The following is a 19,956-nucleotide window of genomic DNA, read 5'->3' as shown; positions in this document are numbered from 1 at the left end:
TGTGAGCTGGTCTGTACCATGAGGTCAGCCTGAAGTGGGCCCTGCGATTAGTATGTAAAGATGAAGAAACTGAAGGAAGGAACACAGGCAACTCTTTGGGGAAACTTTGACTGTGAAGGGGAGGAGGCAGAGTATGAATTAGCAAGGTTTTTTTTTTTAATTTTCATATAAATGGAGATCCTTGGGTATATTTAGAAATGAAGAGAGTACTTCCTTATTGCAGAATGACAAAAGTGACACCATGACCAATCACATTTCCACAATAAAGTGCTGAACAGGTTTCCAATGAAATATTTAAATGTCAAAAGTCATTTACTAAAACCTAACATTCATTTTTTTAAAGGAAATTGCTGTCTAGGAATAGTGGCGAACTTCTTAACCTAAGACAGAGTGTCTACAGAATACCCATGACGAGCACTACACTTAATGATGACATGGGGAAAGAATGTCTCTTAGGAAAAGCGCGATTACTCTCACAATTTATATTTAGCATTTTTCTGTGAGTCCCAGATGTAGGGGTGGGGGAGACAAAAAAGAAAGAAAAGTTATAATCACTGGACAGAGAAAACAAAATTCTAATATTGAAGAACATATAATTATCTACATAGGAAATGCAAAATAATTCAATAAATTGTTAAATTTTATGAGTATCCAATAATGTTGCTATAAATAAATGTATCAAAATCAATTAAATTTATAAAGTTCAAATACAAAGAGTCTAAAATATAATTTTAAAAATGTATGATTTATAGTAGCAATTGCAATATTTAGTAATATCTAGAATTACAGCCAAAGCTATTGAAGAAAATTGTCATTTTTATTGAGAAAATAAAACTAATTGAAAGAGATAAAGAAACTACATCCATGTATCAGAAAACTCAATATCATTTTTAGAAAGACAAATGCCTGGAAGCAGGTGAAGGGCAGGGGAATGGAAGGGTTCTGAGTGGGGCCCAGGGCCCCACAGACGGGGGCAGACAGCTGCCTGTCTCAGAAAAGTGGCACGATGCAGGGACACATGTGAGGTAAGGCTCCAACTCCTTCACATGTGCTCCACTGGACTTCATTTACAACACACAGTTGAAGTCATCAGGAATTTCTGAGCACAGAGCCCTGTGTGACTGCACTGGCCACATGGCCATGAAATGGGCCCTGCTGATACCTGAGTCCTGCCTTCGTGTAATGTGATTGTATTAGTTTATTGGGCACCAGTATTTTTATTCTCGTAGTGATTCTTATCTTCAGTAATGGTTGAGAACCACTGCCCTAGACGATATGATGCATGTGTGTATCAGTTATGTGCCATGTGTGTATCAGTGTACAGTTACCCCTGAGTTCAGGGAGAAAAGGATGTAGTATGGGCGAGCACTTAAAAAGTAAAGACAATGTTCTATAACTAGAACTGAATGGTCAATACCATATTCTTCATATTAAAAATTTTCTTTGGTAAATGTTAACCATGTAAAAAATCTTTTGAAATGGCAATGGAAAATATCTAATTGAGGAAGGATGTTTGGCTATTCAAACAGCAGTAAAGAAAATGTCCCCTTTATGTAAGCCAGAAAACACATAGCAGGGCCAGTAGCTGAGCCCAAGACTATATATACTGGGTCATCCCTTTGCCATAAGAGAATATAAACTCAGGATCACTATAAGGGGTGTGCAGATTAGTGAATCCTCACATACCAGTACAAATGTCTGATATGGACAACAAAAATGACATTTACTGGTAGTAAAAGAAGCAGATGTTTGAGGCAAAGCACATAGTTAAGTAAAAAGAAACAGGATATTTCCAGCAGACCACTCAAAAGATGCTCAGCATTATTTATAATAAAAATGCAAATTAAAACGCTAAAATTTTTCTCACTAAGCATATAATTGAAACAAACTATTTTTTAGTTTCTACCAAATTTAAAATGCAAAAATCCTATGGTCTAGTAACTTCACTGTTCAAAATCTGTTCTACTGAAATGCTAGCTAAAATACATGATAACAATACAACAATGCCTATAATAATAAATAATATTCAACCTAAATGTCCACATTAATAGGTTAATTAAATAAATTATCATATGTGCATATATGTACACACATATACATACATACAAATTATAGGATACTTTATATGCTTTATAAAGAATAAAGCCATCAAAAATGTATATACTTGCAAATGTGCCTGCCAAATATTTGTAAGTTAAAAAGCTGTAAAGCAGTATGTGTAGTATTATTACATTAAAAATACATGTGTGTGTGCAGGGTAAGGGGGGAATCTATTTGTGTGTATACGAGGTGTTCAAGATACATATATGAGTATATGTGTTTAAAAAGGTTCAAAAGAATGTATATCAACCTTCTAGACATTGACTCTGTCTAGAGAATGGGATAGAGGGAAGATTTAATTTATTTTTATTTCTGTATTCTTTAAATTATGTTTTGGCTCATATAATAAATTGCTATGCCTTCCATTTCCTGTAGAATTTAATAGAGATAGGTCATCTCTTCCTTTTTATTTTTAAAAGTAATTCTTAAAATAAAAAAAGGAACTGAGTATTCATGGGCAGAATGGGGATATTTCCAAATCTCCTTTAGATGACTAGAGTTGACACAAAAACAACTTTGAGCAAGGTGACAGGCGAACATGCCTGTCAGCAAGCTGTGCCCCCACCTGGGGACTGACTCCCTCAGTGTAACTAAGAACACAAAGTAATCCTTTAAAGTTTTCCACCTCTGTGGTCCTCTCTGTATTAAACAATTTTTCTCTCATCTCTCTTTTTGTCAGCTCTAACTGCCACAGATTTGCTCTGTGCTACAAGACACAAGAAGAAATAGAAGGTATGTATCCAGAGGTTCGTAGTTAAGGGGACGTTTGCGGCTGAAGACACTTTGTTCATGATGCTCCTTTGCCTAAGTCTGGTCCTGCAGGCAAGGTAGTATTTTTGGTACATTTTCAAAGCTTAATTTTGTGACCATAACTAAGAGGTTCTGACAGAGAGGGCTTTAGAGGACACTGAAGGGACACAAGCTTGCTGTGTATCTATCACAGTCAGGAGGAAATAGTGGGCTGCGAGTCGGCCAGCCAGGGTTTCGGATCCTGAGTCTGCTGCACTCTGGTTGTAGAACCCTGAGTAAGACATTTAATCTCTTAGCTTCCTTTATCTCATGTGTGAAATGGAGAAAGTAGTAGCATCTAGCTCATGGAATTGTTAAGATTAAGTAAGAAAACATGACCAAAATTAAGCACTCAATAAACTTTGTAATTATAGTTATTAAGACTCTGACTTTGATACATCCAATGTGGATTATTTCCAGATGAATTCATGCTCTAAGTAAGTGTTCTCCAAACTTCAGAGAGAAACACATTAGTGAGTTATGAAATCCATTCAGTGGGTAGTAGTCAACACTGAAAAGAATTAATGGGATAGAATAACAATATTTTTTCTAAAGAAACAGAAGACATTGCACATAAAAAGCTAATGGAAAATTGCTTACTGTGGTTTGAGGTTAAATGAGTTTGAAAAACAATGCTTCTAGGCCAAACAAATGTGCAAACTAAAACCCTTCCCCAGTTTTCCTCTCAATTCTACTCAACTCTGACTCTTTTAAGAAAAGTGAGCAAAAGATAAAGGGCTTTGGAAGCATGCTGTAGTGATCTTTTTGATAATGTGTGAGCATGCTGGGGTGACGTGAGAAGTCGGGAGGCAGTGGTTAGAGAGCCAGTTCATTCAGACATGTGCTGGTGCTATTTCCCAAGCATATGGGCCAGGGGATAGGGATTTTTAGAACTAGCCAGGCCTCTGGGTTTGGTTTTTGTTTTTGTTTTTTTTTTTAAACTTTTCCTCTTAATTCAAGTACAGAGACTGTGACAGAAGGCTTTGCAGGTTCCTTTAATTCTGTACACCTGGTTAATTAAAACCCCTGCTTTAAGTAGGTAATGTTTGAGGAGTAAGTCTCACAATGTTTAATCTTACTCTGTGAGTGAAGAAAATTGTTGTGGATTTTTATTTTTCTAAAATGTACAGTACATCAATATTTATGGATTTTTAAATGCCATTTCTACTGTTTCTCTACAAATATTTTTTTGCTTCATACAAGTTATAGTAGCTGAGCACAATATAAGTAAAAAATAACAACAATTAAATATATGCATAGCCCACAAACGCAGACAGCAATGTGGTGAACGAAGGGGGTTGATAGGGGCAAAGGGTGAGGAAATTTGGTATGTCTGTCAATACATCATAGTGTCAACAATAAAAAATTTTTGAAGATTTAAAAAATATGGAAGAAAACCAGGCTTAGAACTAGAATTAGTTTGCCGGAACTGGCATTTTAGGGAACGTATGCCCAAGGAACAGAGTTATCAATAACCTGTAAAATTGGCATTTCTTTTTTCTGGATACTATTTAGTGTGGAGAAATCACATATAAACAACCACGATAATGTAACTATATATATTTGGTTTAAATTATTTTACTTGCTATTTCCTTCTGTAATGTTATGAGCCTATCAACATAATTCCAACAGAATTAGCCACCTAATATTAATCAAAGAGGAAAGTTATTTAGAAAATATGACTCAACATATATCATGCTACAATTTTCCTATTTGTAATATGTTTCAGTTGAAATATGTCTATAGAGGTAATTATAAAAATTGTAGAATTCCACAGAGAACTCTGTTGAATCATAACCATATGCTCTCAGTGTATGTTTATTACCTAATACACAACAAATCACAATTTTAATCACATTAGTATCTATGAAGAAAAATAGAAGAAAAATGAAAAGATATGTATTTGTATATAGTTAATTAGATTGATATACAGGTACAGATATAGATATATACATAGCTGTATCTCTCAAATATTTTTCATAAATACAAAGATTTGGTTTGCAATAAAATAATTAAACATCTATTACTCCCTCATAGGAATGGTGTTTGCAGGTTTGGTGGTTACGATGGGGGCCTTGGTGCCTGGGGATGTTTTGAAGTTTGGACGGCTGCATGAACTAACCCTGAAGATGGATAATGGTGAGGACTTGAATTAGTACATGATCGCTCTGTTAGGTTCTTTCTTTAAGATTCACATACAACTCCCTATCAACCACCTGATTACTTTAAGACTCTGGACAAATTATTTAAATTCATAAACCTCAGTTTTCTTCTATCTGAAACTGAACAAATGATAACTTTAGAAAATGTGTTTTTCATCCCATCATTAAGCTAGATCAGCAGACATATTAAAGACCAAGGGGAAAAAAACTAAATCCAAGACTCAATATGTTTAACATAGATAGAGTAGATTTTTAAATTGACAATCTCCTGATGAATCCAACCTGGATATACACATACTTGTACAGACCCCTGTCACAGTGACTCTGAGCTTGGCCATGTGACTTGCCTCTCCAATGAGACATAAACTAATGTGACAGAACACACTATCTTTTTTTAAGTATATTTTATTGATTATGCTATTACAGTTGTCCCATATTTTTTCTCCCCTTTATTCCCCTCCACCCTGCACTCCTTCTCCCACCTGCATTCTCCCCTTAGTTCATGTTCATGGGCCATACACATTTAAGTTCTTTGACTTCTTCATTCCCTATAGATATCTTAACCTCTCTCTATTTTGTACCTAACATTTGTGCTTGTTATGCCCTGTACCTTCACCTATTCTTCTCCCTCTCCCTCCATGATGATAACCCTCCCTGTGTTCTCCATTTCTGAGATTCTGTTCCTGTTCTAGCTGTTTGCTTAGTTTGTTTTGTTTTTGTTTCTGTTTAGATTTAGTTATTGATAGTTGTGAGTTTGTTGTTATTTTACTGTTCATAGTTTTGATCTTCCTCTTTTTCTTAGATAAGTCCCATTAACACTGCATATAATAAAGGCTTGATGATGATGAACTCCTTTAACTTTACCTTACCTGGGAAGCACTTCATCTGCCCTTCCATTCTAAATGAAAGCTTTGCTGGATAGAGCAATCTGGGATATAGGTACTTCTCTTTCATGACTTGGAATACTTCTTTCCAGCCCCTTCTTCCCTGCAAGGTTTGAGAAATCAGCTGATAGTATTATGGGCACTCCTTTGTAGGTAACTGCCTCCTTTTCTCTTGCTGCTTTTAAGATTCTCTCCTTATCTTTAATCTCAAGTAATGTAATTATGATATGTCTTGGTGTGTTCCTCCTTGGGTCCAACTTTATGGAACTCTCTGAGCTTCCTGGACTTCCTGTAAGTCTATTTCTTTTGCCAGATTGGGGAAGTTCTCCTTCATTATTTGTTCAAATAAGTTTTTAATTTATTGCTCTTGCTCTTCTCCTTCTGGCACCCCTATGATTCAGATGTTAAAACATTTCAAGTTGTTCCCAGAGGTTCTTAAGCCTCTTCTCATTTTTTTTTTAATTCTTGTTTCTTCTTTCTGTTCTGGTTGAATGTTTACTTCTTCCTGCTGGTCCAAATTATTGATTTGAGTTCTGGTTTCCTTCCCTTTACTGTTGGTTCCCTGTATATTTTTTTTCTTTATTTCACTTTGCATAGCCTTCACTTTTTCCTCTACTTTGTGACCATACTCAACCATTTCTGTAAGCATCCTGATTACCAGTGTTTTAAACTCTGCACCTGGTAGGTTGGCTATCTCATCATTTAGTTCTTTTTCTGTAGTTTTGATCTGTTCCCTTATTTGGGCCATATTTCTTTGTCTTGGTGCACCTGTTACATTGTAAGGGGAGGAACCTTAGGTATTCACCAGGCTGGGGCAACTCATGTCTCTGCGTTGTGGCACCGTATGTTGGGGTGGGGTCTGAGAGGGAACAATGCTGCTTGCTCAGCTATAGGCCAGCTTTCAGTCACGTTCCCTGCTACCCACAAGCATTTGGGCCCCTCTGGTACTGATTCTTGGGTGACAGAACAAACTCTTGATAAATACTTGCCCATTAGGATTCAGCCACTGGAAATGCAGCCTTTACCATGTAAGATCCCAGTGTACTGGGTGTACTGCTGAAGAGGTTGGTTATAGGGGGAAGAACCATGCATTCTAGCCAACAGTGGTTGCTGAACACTATCTTGTACTGTCCATCCTCAGCTGAGCCACCAGATGACTGTAGCTACATGAGTGACCCTAGGTAAAACAGATCACCAGAAGAACTACCCAACTGAGCCAAACCCAGTGTGCAGAACTGTGAGCAAATAAATGATTGTTTCAAGTCCCTATGTTTTGGGTTGGTTGGTTACTTACAATAGATAACTGATACATTCAGTTATCTGGTAGGAAAAACCTTTTATACTGCTGATACTGAAATCAATAAATAACAATTTGGAATGACAGATCATATAAGATAAAAACATGTACAATTCACAGAAAAATGAGTAAAATACCAAATGCAAAAAACATAATAGAACATAATTTTAAAATGGAATAGTAAACAAAATTATCTTTTTTAACACATTTTCTGCATTGGATTACTGTGTGCTGTACAAACAAAAACAAGAATATATGTATTATATGTAACTTACTGAATATGTATGACTTACTGAAACATGAACTTCTATCAAGCATATGCTGGAAAATCTTGCACACAGGTTCTTCGCTTTGTGTAATGGATCTACAGGTGCACTGCACTTGAAGGACTGTCCCAAGGGTACCAATATAAGCTGCTTTGCAGTCATCACTTCCTGAGCAAGTGAGGTCCTCCTTGCCCAACATACTGATGCAAGTCTCATCTTCATGGCACTTTGCAGTCACATGCTGCCAGCATTTGGACTGAAATGTTCTATAGTGCCTCCTAGAAGGAGTCAAGAAATAGAATTAGTCTCTGAATAATACTATTTCATATTGATATGAGGTGCTTCCTCACCTAATGAAAGGCTGACATGAAACAAAATGCCTCCTAGACGCCAGTACATAGCTGAAACCTAAGTTCATACACTTAAACATCTCAATAGAGTGTGGAACACAAAGCAGAGAAACCCTGTGAATTACATTCTTCTTGTGATGAAAGGCAGAGGCTAAGTTTATGATTCCCTGGATGAATTTTCCTTCATTACTAATTTTGTTTCGATGGTTGATGATTTGCAGTTTGAACTACTTGGAAGATTTATTAGCAGTATTTTTTGAAGCAGAATGTAGTTTTGGTTGACTAGCAGTTGGCCATTGCTTCACACCAAGTGATTTTAGATAAGGCTCTTGACCTTTTGAGTCAGTTTTCCCACAGGATGGAAGGTACTATATTTTTTCTTAACATTTCTAAGCAGACCAGTTAGAATTTTAAAAATGCTTTGAGATTCTTTGGCAGCAAGAGCTAATAAAGCAAAAATTTATGAGTTTATTTAATTGCCAAAATAATCCATTAGAATCACATCCATTCATAACTTTTCTGACCATGTATTTGATTAGTGCTGTACTAGCTTTGAATAATTCTCAATAATGTACAATAATTTCATTCTTGAAACTTTCACAGTAACAGGATATTCCTCTCTGTGGAACCAAGGATATTAATCTTCCTACTTAATATTTATCACCTAAAATTACTTTTCACCCTTTCTAGAACAGGTTTTCATGAAACCTGCATTGAAACCCTCTGTACACGTGACACTTGCCATGAGCCTCTTTGTGCACATGGCTCTACTCTGCTTAACTCCACACACTACATTATTTTTTAATGATCTCATATTTTAAATCCTCTTAAAGTAATCAGCTTTTTAATACATTGGCAAATTAATTTATACTTAAGGAAATACAAATTTTTTCAGCTTATAATTCTGGAGCCAGAAGAACAAATAGGTTCCTTTAATGCAATTATGGGTTATACGTAAAATGTTATATAAGTTTAAGCAATAACAGCACTGATGGTCATTTATGAGTTGTGTGAGAATAAATTTGTGCCTAGGTGCCATTTTTTTAAAAACATGTGTTTTACTAAGTTTAAGTTTCATGAAGCCCTGAAGCTGCATGAAGCCCTAAAGCAGCAAGTGTTTCAATATGCCAAGGTTGTGGGTTCGATTGCCAGTTAGGGCACATGAATAGGTGGAGCAACCAATTGATCTTTCTCTTACTCTCTCTCTCTCACTCTACAATCAATTTTTTAAAAAAGCTTTGAGTCATTTATCTATCACGGCAGTTATTTACTCAGAAAACTAGCTATAAAAATTTGCAAAAATAATAAATTGATATTTAATTAAATATTAAAAATCACATAAATACTTTGGTATGCTAGTACCTAAATCATTTGAAAGAAATTTTTAAATATGACAAAAAATTATACTATAGAAATTTTGTTTTGGGTTTGAAATGTTTAGGTGTATGATGATTCATATTCTTATCTTCTTGGTATTGCACAATTTTCTATTTTGGTTTATTGTCCAAAAAATTAAGTGATTAAAAGTAATGTCTTAGATGTAGTTGATTGTTTTGTCTTTATTTTTGCTATTGACTTGCAGTTACATTCCAAAATGTGAGAATGTGGTGTGTATAAATTCTACACACAGAATGTACTATATTTGCCTTTGTGATCTTATAGCCAAATTTTATAAATGTTTAATGACACTTTGACACTTAAAATAAATGTGTATATTATAATACTTTGATTTAAAAAAATAATTAGGTTTTTTCTAAGCAAATGTTTTTTCACTACTTTTGTGAGTTCATAAATATAAAAGTATATTATAATTTTAATATGTTCCTAAACAACTATAATTGGCAAAACATAATCTCACCTCCCAATGTATATTTGTATTGGACACAATTAATTGAAAAATTGTCTTTATATTGCCCTTTTTGGTCTTTTCAAATAAATGAAGGAGTTTCAAAACTTATTATATATTAAAGAATCTGGGACAGGGATAGAAGTTGTATTTTCAAAACCAAGTACTCTCTTTGGCCCCAAAAGGAAGTGATAAAGAGCTTAACAATCTCACTGAAGAAATGGGTGTTTTTTTTTTTTGAAGTTTTTTTCCTCTACCTGAATCACATTAACGATAACTTAATATATGAGGGGGCACCCCCAAAACTAGAACTATCCTCTGGATGGTGGGACTCTTGTAGTACAGGCTTCCCCAACAAGGTGAGTGTTTTAGGAACCCATCTGTATCAATGTACCAGCTGGCATTGTTGTGAGAGGCTGTGTTCAACTTCAGTGAATTTTTGGGGGAAGACTCTTTCAACATCTTTGCCCATTTCATAATGAAAAAAAGGTGACTGGTTCTTCCACTATGACAATACACCTGCCCATACTGAGCTGAGTGTTCAGCAGTTTTTGACCAAAATGGCATGATCCCTGTGGACCACCCTCCCTATTCACCTGATGTGGCCCTGAGAGCCTTTGTTTGTTTGTTTGTTTCCCAAATGAAAAAAATGCCTTAAAGGAAACATTTTGCCAATGTGGAAGAGGTGAAACAAAATACAGAAGAAGCAAAAGTCATCAAAATTAACCAGTTCAAAACCTGTTTTTAGCAGTAGAAATGTTGCCCTAAGGACTTCCAGTCAAGATGGTGGTATAGGCAGACATGGCTCACTTCTTCCCACAATCACATCAAATTACAACTAAAATATAGAACAATCACCACTCAGAACCATTAGAAATCCAGTTGAATGGAAGTCTGACAACTACAGAATTAAAGAAACCATATCCATCCAGACTGGTAGGAGGGCTGCAGACATAGAACAGGCTGGTCTCTAACCCATGTGTGGTTGATAAAAATTCAGGAGGGATATCTCAGGAACAAGCAGGCCTATCCCTACAAACAGGAGCCCCAGGCCAGGGTTCCAGTGGCAGGAAGATAAGCCCCCACAACTTCTGGCTGCAAAAACCACTGGGGATTAAGTCAGTGGAAGAAACTTCTGGAGCCCCAAGAAGTTCCTCTTAAAGAACCTACATACAGACTCACCTACTCAGACTCACTCCCTCTGAGCTCCAGAGCTGGCATGGCATGAGTGGCATACTGGGAGAGTCTGATGTGTGTGACTTCTTGGCGACCAGAGGCCGTTATTCCTTTTCTGAGCCCTCACCTCACAGAAACACAGAGTGGGCAGGCTGGTGCTATATCTGAGACTCCATCAACCTGGCTAACACTGTTTGACCCACCTTGGAGATTGTCAGAGGCTCTGCCCCACTCACCTAAGCTGCTTTTCCATATGAATGACCTTGCCTCATGCTTCAAAACTTCCTAAATCCTATCAAACAAGCAACAGCTGGCCTCAGTGAGCTCCAGGCTGGGCACTAGTAACAGCCAGATTAGTTCCACAACTTGACTTCACCTGGGGATCTCTAAGCCCAGCATGAGTAGCAGCCTTCTCAGATTGCTTTATAGCTTAGGAAGGGTGGCCTGGGAAAAACACAGATGGGAGCTAAACTTGGCCTGCATCACCTGGGAAATTCCAGGGCCAGTGCATCCAGTGAACAGCTACAGACCACTATGGAGCACTGCCTCCCTGCCCCTGCACCTGCACAGCTGCTCCACAGAAGGCGGAGGCTGGTGGTAAGTGGTCACAGCCAGTCCTTGCAGCTGACTGGCCTAGTTAATCCCTCCCACTGACTTACCAACAGCAACAAAAGCTCATCTACATGACGTGGAGTCAAAGCAGCACTACCTAGTACATAGAAACAAACACAGGGAGGCTGCCAAAATGAAGAGACAATGAAACATGGCCTCCAAAAAAGAACAGATCAAAACTCCATTAAAAGAGCTAAACAAAATGGAGATAGGTGATCTATCAGATGCAGAGTTCAAAACACTAGTTATAAGGATGCTCAAGGAAATTAGTGAAGACCTTAGCAGGATAAAAAAGATTCAGTAAGAAATGAAGGATTCATGAATTGAAATAAAGAATAATTTACAGGGAAACAAAAATAGAGTTGGATGAAGCCAAGAATCAAAAGGAAGATTAAAAACAATCCATCAGAATAACAAGAAGAAATAAGAATAAAAAAAATGAGCACAGTATAAGCAGCCTCTGGGACAGAGTTTCTTAGAGGTTTCAACAGGTCCAACAGGTCCAACAGGTCCTTGAAGTTTCAAGAGGTCCAACATTCACGTCATAGGGGTGTCAGAAGAAGAAGAGAAATAGCTAGGAATTGGAAATCTATTTGGAAAAATAGTGAAAGAAGATTTACCTGATTTAGTGAAGGAAATAGACATATAATTCCAGAAAGCACAGAGTCTCAAACAAGAGAGACCCAAAGAGGACCACACCAAGACACATCAAAATTAAAATGCCAAGGGTTAAAGATAAAGAGTAAATCTTAAAAGCAGCAAGAGAAAAGCAGAGAGTTACCTATAAAGGAGTTCCCATGAGACCATTAGCTGATTTCTCATAAGAAACTTTGCAGGCTAGAATGGACTGGTGAGAAGCATTCAATGTGATGAAAAGTAAGGGCCTACAACCAAGATTACTTTATCTAGCAAAGGAATCATATAGAATGGAAGGGCAGATAGAGTACTTCCCAGACAAAGTAAAGCTAAAGGCCATTAGTATACCACCAAGCCATTATTACATGAAATGTTAAAGAGAGTTATTTAAGAAAAAGAAGATCAAAACTATTAACATTAAAATGGCAACCAACTAATAACTACCAACAACTGAATCTAAAAAATAAAAATAAAAACAAACTAAGCAAACAACCAGAATAGGAACAGAATCATAGGTATAGGGATCATTTGGAGGGTTATCAGCTGGGAGGAGGAAGGGGGAGAATGGGGGAAATGGTGCAGGGATCAAGAAGCATATTTGGTAGGAATAAAATAGACAGGGGGAGGTTAAGAATAGTATATGAAAGGGGGAAGCCTAAGAACTTAGGTGCACAACCCATGGACATGAACTAAGGAGGGGGCATAATTGGGGGAAAGGGGAGTACTGAATGGAAGGGGACAAAGGGAAAAAAATTGGGGCAACTGTAACAGCATAATCAATAAAATATACATTAAAAAAGTCTCAATGGGTATATTTCATCAAGTGGAGATGACCTTGAAGGTGATTGAAGTTTAAACATGTATGAATAAATACACATTTTTTAATACATAAAAATTGGGGTATTTCCTCATAAATACTGGGAATCTCCCTAAGGCAAGATTTGCATGTGAAAATGACAGGAATCATCTTTTCACCTCAGCTACTAATATTATATAATATTTCCATTACTTCCATAAAGTATTCATTAAGGGGCTATTTGCACATGGTGGAACAACATTGAAGACACAAGTCCTTACTCTAATCTGTGAAAGTTAGAAATTACATAAGAGGAGACATGTATATGTACATCAACAAATTATAAAAATTAAGTGCAGGGCATTCAAAAATAGAGGAAAACCTATGACAATTTTTGAGTCCTCTTGTGTTCCAGATCCTGCACCAAGCACTTTGGAGAGGTGGTTAAGCCCAGGAGTCCTCATGGAACAAAATCATCAAAAAATGTATCAGTCAATCTGAGAAAGTGTTGGTGCCAAGGTGAATTTATTTCAAGAGCATGTGCTTCAGAAACCATCACTTGCCATTACAATATTTAATATGATGGGGAAGCTTAGATGTATCATGCTTTGAAGATTGAATGCAAAAAATTTTAGGATAATGAGGTAGCACATTTAGGGCCCTCTCAGTGGTATCAGCCAAAGCTGGATGCCCATCTATGCAGACATTGGGTATTTTTATAGGAATTGATTTTTTAAAAAGTATCCTCTGGATAGTTAAAATGTGGTTTCATTGTTGGTATAGATGGGTAATAGATAGTTGGTAAAATTCTATTTGTAATATAAAAAAGTATACTCAAACATTTTTATCATTCATTGATTTTAGTAGATATTTTATAATTAAAATCACTTGTTTGAAATTAAATTGTTATTAAATTTAATAAATGTTTTGTTGTAATTGAGCTTAAGACACATCTCATATATGTTAGGGATATTAAAATATATAAAAACCTTATATTTTAAATTTGTTGCTGTCCTTCTTTTGGTTGTGTGAGGAGGTGAAGTGTATCTACTACCTATGTCTCCATCTTGTATGTAAGACCTGAACATCGAACTGTATGGGAGTTCAACAACCAAAAAGTTAAAGAAGAAACATTTATCCAGACTGATATGAGAGGCAGAGATGGACAGTCAGGGTGAGGAGCACTCACAGCAAGGTGGCTGGCAATCTGGGCAGTCCCACATTTATATGCAGATAAACCAGGAGCACCAACTGGGGAGAGAGATAGAGAGCACAACCCAGGGAAAAAGCCTCAAAACCTCTGACTGAAAAAATCTATGGGAGTTGAGGTGGCAAGGAAACTCCCAGCCTCACAGGAGAGTTCATTGAAGAGGCCCACAGGGTCCTAGAACATACATAAACTCACCTACCTGGGAATCAACACCAGAAGGGCCCAATTTGCTTGTGGATAGCCGTGGAAGTGACTGAAAGCTGGCTGAGAGCTGAGCAAGCAGCACTGTTCCCTAGTGAACCCCTCCCCCACAGACAGCATCAAAACGCAGTGACTTGGTTTGTCTTGCCCTGGTGAACACCTAAGGCTCCATCCCTTACTATGTAACAGGCACTCTGAGACAAAAAATATGACCCTAAGGAAGGACAAATCAAAACTCCAGAAAAAGTACAACAAAGCCATGAAGAGATAGCCAACTCATCAGATACAGAATTCAAAACATGGTAATCAGGATGTTCACAGAAATGGCTGAGTGTGGTCACAAAATAGAGGAAAAAGTGACGGTTATGCAAAGTGAAATAAAGAAAAAAAATGTACAGGGAACCAACAGTAAAGGGAAGGAAACCAGAACTCAAATCAACAATTTGGACCAGAAGGAAGAATAAACATTCAACCAGAATGGAAAGAAGAAACAAGAATTCAAAAAAAAAAAATGAAGAAAGGATTAGGAACCTCTGGGAACAACTTGAAATGTTTTAACATCTGAATCATAGGGGTACTAGAAGAAGAGGAAGAGCAGTAAATTGAAAACTTATTTGAACAAATAATGAAGGAGAACTTCCCCAATCTGGCAAAAGAAATAGACTTACAGGAAGTCCAGGAAGGTCAGAGTCCCCAAAAAGCTAGTCCCAAGGGGCACACACCAAGGCACTTCATAATTACATTACAGAAGGGGCTGGAAAGAAGTATTCCAAGTCATTAAAGGCAAGGACATACAACCAAGATTGCTCTATCCAGCAAAGCTATCATTTAGAATGGAAGGGCAGATAAAGTGCTTCCCAGATAAGGTAAAGTTAAAGGAGTTCATCATCATCAAGCCCTTATTATATGAAGTATTAAAGGGACTTATCTAAGAAAAAGAGGAAGATGAAAAATATGAACAATAAAATGAAAACAAACTTACAACAATCAACAACTGAACCTAAAGAAAAACAAAAACAAAAAAATGAACTAAGCAAACAACTAGAATAGGAACAGATTCACAGAAATAGAGATCACATGGAGGGTTATCAGTGAGGAGGGGGTGAGGGGGGAAAAGGTACAGGGAATAAGAAACATAAATTGTAGGTACAAAATAGACAGAGAGGTTAAGAATAGTACGGGAAATGGAGAAGCCAAAGGAGTTATATGTATGACCCATGAAGATGAACTAAGGGGAGTGAATGCTGGTGGGAGAGGGGGTGCAGGGCAGAGGGGAATAAAGGGGAGAAAAAATATGGGACAACTGTAATAGCATAATCAACAAAATATATTGAAAAAACTACATTTTAGAATTAACGGAATACAGTATTTCACCAAAATGAACTTTGGGGATATCAATGCATCTGACAAATCTCAATTGCATTATAAAATATTTTTTATAATTAATATTATCTTTAACTCAGGAGAAGTGATTAATAAACCTTAAAATAACTGATAAACATTTACATGACAGAATCCTCAAATAAACCTTTCTTAAGGTCTTTGGCCTTTACATGATTAGTTGAAGCAAAAAATATGCCAATATCCCCACAGCATTCTGCTTAGATCTTTACCCTTTATCTTATTGAATGTGCATTGTAAGGAAGCAGCTGTCTTTTTTGACAAGTGTTTACAAGATCTGGAGCTACATTTCAAGTAAGAATGACTGAGATTAAAGGAAGGAAGAGAGTTAACAGTTATCTTTTGACAAAGCCAAAGGAAAACAGTTTACCAACAATCAGTGCCTTCAGAAAGTTTTCATTAAACCTTCTAGTTTGTTTTCCAGTGGTTGAAGCAAGGTGACAAATGTGACAGTTTGAGCTATCACATGTTCTGAGCCATCATACACTGAGCTACTCCTTCTCGCTAAATGTTTATTCTGATCTTTAAATTAATTTGCTATATATGGAGTTTTATTCATTTAAATAAAATTAAATAAAATGGACCCTGATAGAAGATACCAGGCAAATGAATGAATATGAAGAATTACTCAAAAAAGAAGCAAAAGAAAAATTAAAAAATTATACAATTTAATGCTGGTTATTAAAGGAAGCTCCTTCAACATTAACATCAATGTTACAAATAGTTTGACTCATGAAATTTATTTAGTATTCTCATTTTTTTCTCCATTTTCTTACTCTTGTCCAAAGAGGCCCACTTGACTGTGGATTTTTTTTTACCACATAAAACATAAATTCATCTTGAATATACATGGAAGTATATTAATGACCATAGTGAGGAAAAGAAATAGCCACAGTGTTGGATCAGAGTTATGGTTCCCAGAAGTAGTTACCTGCAAAAGTACAGTCTAGTCTCAACTACCAGCTAAAGCTGATGTTTTAACAAGCGTGCCAGATCATCCATACCTCTGCTCAAAATCAAATACCTCTGGTACTTCTCCGTTTGACTAGGAGTCAAAGCCCAGGTTGTTAGTGTCCCTCAAGGCCCTATGTGATCTAGGCCCCAGTGCCCCTACAGTTAAACTTCTAAGCACTTCTCCCATTGCTCTCCCCCTTGCACTCGCTGCCTTCATTGCTTCTTTAACAGGCCACAGGCCTTTGTTACTCAGCAATGGCTGGTCTTTTGGATATCTCCTAAGAGAGGCTCATTACTTCCCTCACTTCCTCAACTCTGATAAATGTTCACTGCTGGGACCACTGCATTTACATTGCTACTCTTTCTGCCCAATCACAACTCCCCAGTCACTCTGTTTTGCTAGTGTTGCTGTTGCTAACCTTCAGAGCACTCATTACCTCACAATATAATATTCATTTTTTATTTTCATTTTTATATTCACTTATTCATTTTTTATTCATTTTTTTAATATTTCATTTTTTATCTGTCTCCTCCATTAGAATATAAGTTCTACAGGGCAGGCATTTTTGTTTCTTGTACTGTGATAAATTTTTTTTAATAAACAAATAAATGACTAACATTACCCCCCGTTAGGTTCAAGAATATAAAGCTAAGAAGAGGAGACTAGGCACTTCTGACATCATGGTGTAGATGTGTGCTGGGCCATCCAAACTGCAGTCAAGCTACTTCTCCTTCCTCATCGTCAGTGTAAGGCAGGGAGATTTATTTTGAAGTTTGAAGAGTCACATTGTCAAAATTCTGTGACATTTAATAACCTTACATGGTTATACCAAAAAGCAAATTAAAAAACTGACATACAAGATATGTTTATTAACCAAACTCCTTATTTATTAGTCTAATTTGAATACAAAATTTCAATAATGCTATTTCATGGTGACCGAATCCTGACATACTGATTTTTTTTTATTCCAAACATGTGCTGCATTTGAATTTCAAAAAGGACACTACATATGTACTACAGATCCTAAAATATGAATTGTCTGGCTTTGTTTACATCACGTTGGATAATGGTGGGAACTCCAGTTAATGTAATGAGATCAAGTGTTAGGACTGGACTGTAACAAATAAGGTGCAGAAATAAGAAAGTAAGGTATGTGTGTTTTTACTCACCTGCATAATTCATCATTTCGGCAGCTGTGAATTATATTGAGGCAAGTCGGGGGTGGAACTATGTTCACTGCACATGGCTTGCTGTGAAGAGCTTCTTTGGACTGCTGACAAGGTATATCAGATGGAGCACAGTCACAAAAAGCCAACATCTGGGCAATATTAAAAGGCATATTTTGATAGAAGAACCGTATGGCGGCTTGGCAGTGTTTCACATCACACAGATTTCCATTTGCTGAGCAAGCTTTAAGGTAAGGGGCCAACTGTGCATTACAGACCACATCCCCTACACACGTCTCTGCCACTTCCAAACAGGACCGGATCCCTTTCATTTCTGAAAGCAATGACATGCCCAGGTCGTGAAAATGTAAATATAAAGCTGTCCTTACAGAATCTGCAAAACACTGTGAGACGTCAAGGAGCAACATACAACTTTGTAGTAACATCCTATTATGGGCAAACACTACTTTTCTTTCTTTTTTAGAGTTAATATGAATTTACTGAGACCTGAATAGTGGACTATTTGAGTCATCTTTCATCTCTACTGGATATGACGTATTATGATCCAGAAGAGATGGGAAGTGTGTAGGGCCAAAACTGAGCCAAAGGAAAAATCCTTGGGTCCAAGTTTCTCAAATGTACACAATAAATCTTCAGAAATTTTATTTGAGCTATATAGCTTATGATTAGTTCATTGGCTCATATCAAAATGATTTTTATTCTGTTGCACTTTTTATTTGGGGGGTGGAAATCGTGAATAAAGGCTCCATGTAGTTGTTCACATTCTAGATAACACAGGCACACGTGGATGCCCCCCATACCCACAAACATGATACAGAAACAGTTGGCCTGGAACAACTTAATTTATGTGATCAAAATATCCATAAAATGTAACTAAGATCTAGTTTTTGGTTTTAACTGTAAAGTATTCCTCAGCACAAGATAAATTGATGACAAATGGGCAAATTGGTTGCTTTGATACTTTAGTGGATGAAATGCAATGACTTGATTTTGTATTTTGTAATATTCAAACTGTTTAAGAGCTGTACAATTTGTTTTGCATTGAAATATTTTTAAGAACTCTAGTAACTACATTTTAAATTATATTGTCCAGTATTTACAATGCTGATCAAAGTTATAAATGAGAAACATTACCATGATAGGGAAGAGTAGTTAGATTCCACTTGAATTTATTATCCCCTCTCTTGTTATATAGAAGGAAAACAAAAACTTCATTAGTGAACCATTTTCTAAATTTAACAGGAGAATGTGGGCTACATCTATAAGTGAGTAAGCAAAAATACATAGAGGTACATGTAATACTTTTTTAACCCTTGACACTCAAAGTTAGTAAGATACAGATGAAGAAAAATAAACCCCAGAAATATCATTCAAGTGAGTTAAACAGAACTGCTGTGAGGGAGGATTCAGTTACCTGGAGGTTTAAACAAATGCTAATGACTAGGCCATGTGCACTGAGGTAAACAAAGAATCTGTCTGGGGAGAAAAAACAGAAGGAATAATGTCTGACAAAAAAAAAAAAAGACAACTCTTCCCAGTAGGGTCTTAGATTGAAATGCAATTTGAAGACTAATTTCCACCTCTGATTATTTTAGCTTCTCAGAGTTCTTAGGAATTAAAATTATAGAATTGGAGAATCTTACTGATGGAAGTAAACGTGGTGGCCATGTAATTCTAAAATCTTTTATTCAAGAAGCATTGATATCAGGTGCCATATTGAAGACACAAATCTGTAGTCCCTGCAGCCTCCAAAGCCTGGCAGGGAATACAGACATATTATACACACACACACACACACACGTGTGCGTGTGTATGTATAAATAATGTCATGTATGTCACATGTATTTGATGTATATATGTCTATAGACATATTTATATGTATATATACACACACAAAGAAAGACACAAAACCAAAGTGATAGGGGGATAATATGATCAGATTTTTATTTTTAAATACAAATTCAATTTTCTCTTTGGTTATTGATTAACATATTGACTTTTGTTATGGCATAAATATCCCTTGTGAGACAGTTTGTCCCTATTTGAGCTGTCTGTCCAAACTCCCTGGCTGTCCATCTATTACACAGA

At 36.5% G+C, this 19,956-nt stretch overlaps 1 protein-coding gene across 1 annotated transcript in view; it reads right to left on the bottom strand.

The window, feature by feature from the left end:
- Window positions 1-19,956, bottom strand: part of GFRAL (GDNF family receptor alpha like) — a 61,212-nt gene that overhangs the window by 26,871 nt on the left and 14,385 nt on the right. Inside the window, exons 5-7 of the mRNA XM_045842849.1 lie at window positions 19,003-19,127; window positions 17,851-18,181; window positions 7,526-7,776 (exon numbers count right to left, since the gene is read on the bottom strand). Coding sequence (XP_045698805.1) covers window positions 7,526-7,776; window positions 17,851-18,181; window positions 19,003-19,127 — 707 coding nt within the window. The remainder of the gene's footprint in view (window positions 1-7,525; window positions 7,777-17,850; window positions 18,182-19,002; window positions 19,128-19,956) is intronic.

The sequence above is a fragment of the Phyllostomus hastatus genome, unplaced genomic scaffold, assembly GCF_019186645.2.
Source record: "Phyllostomus hastatus isolate PE091 unplaced genomic scaffold, TTU_PhHast_1.1 phas_contig_40, whole genome shotgun sequence".
In the NCBI taxonomy this organism is placed as follows: domain Eukaryota; kingdom Metazoa; phylum Chordata; class Mammalia; order Chiroptera; family Phyllostomidae; genus Phyllostomus; species Phyllostomus hastatus.
The sequence above is the reverse complement of the archived record's forward strand: the minus strand, read 5'-3'. Positions and strand labels throughout refer to the sequence as shown.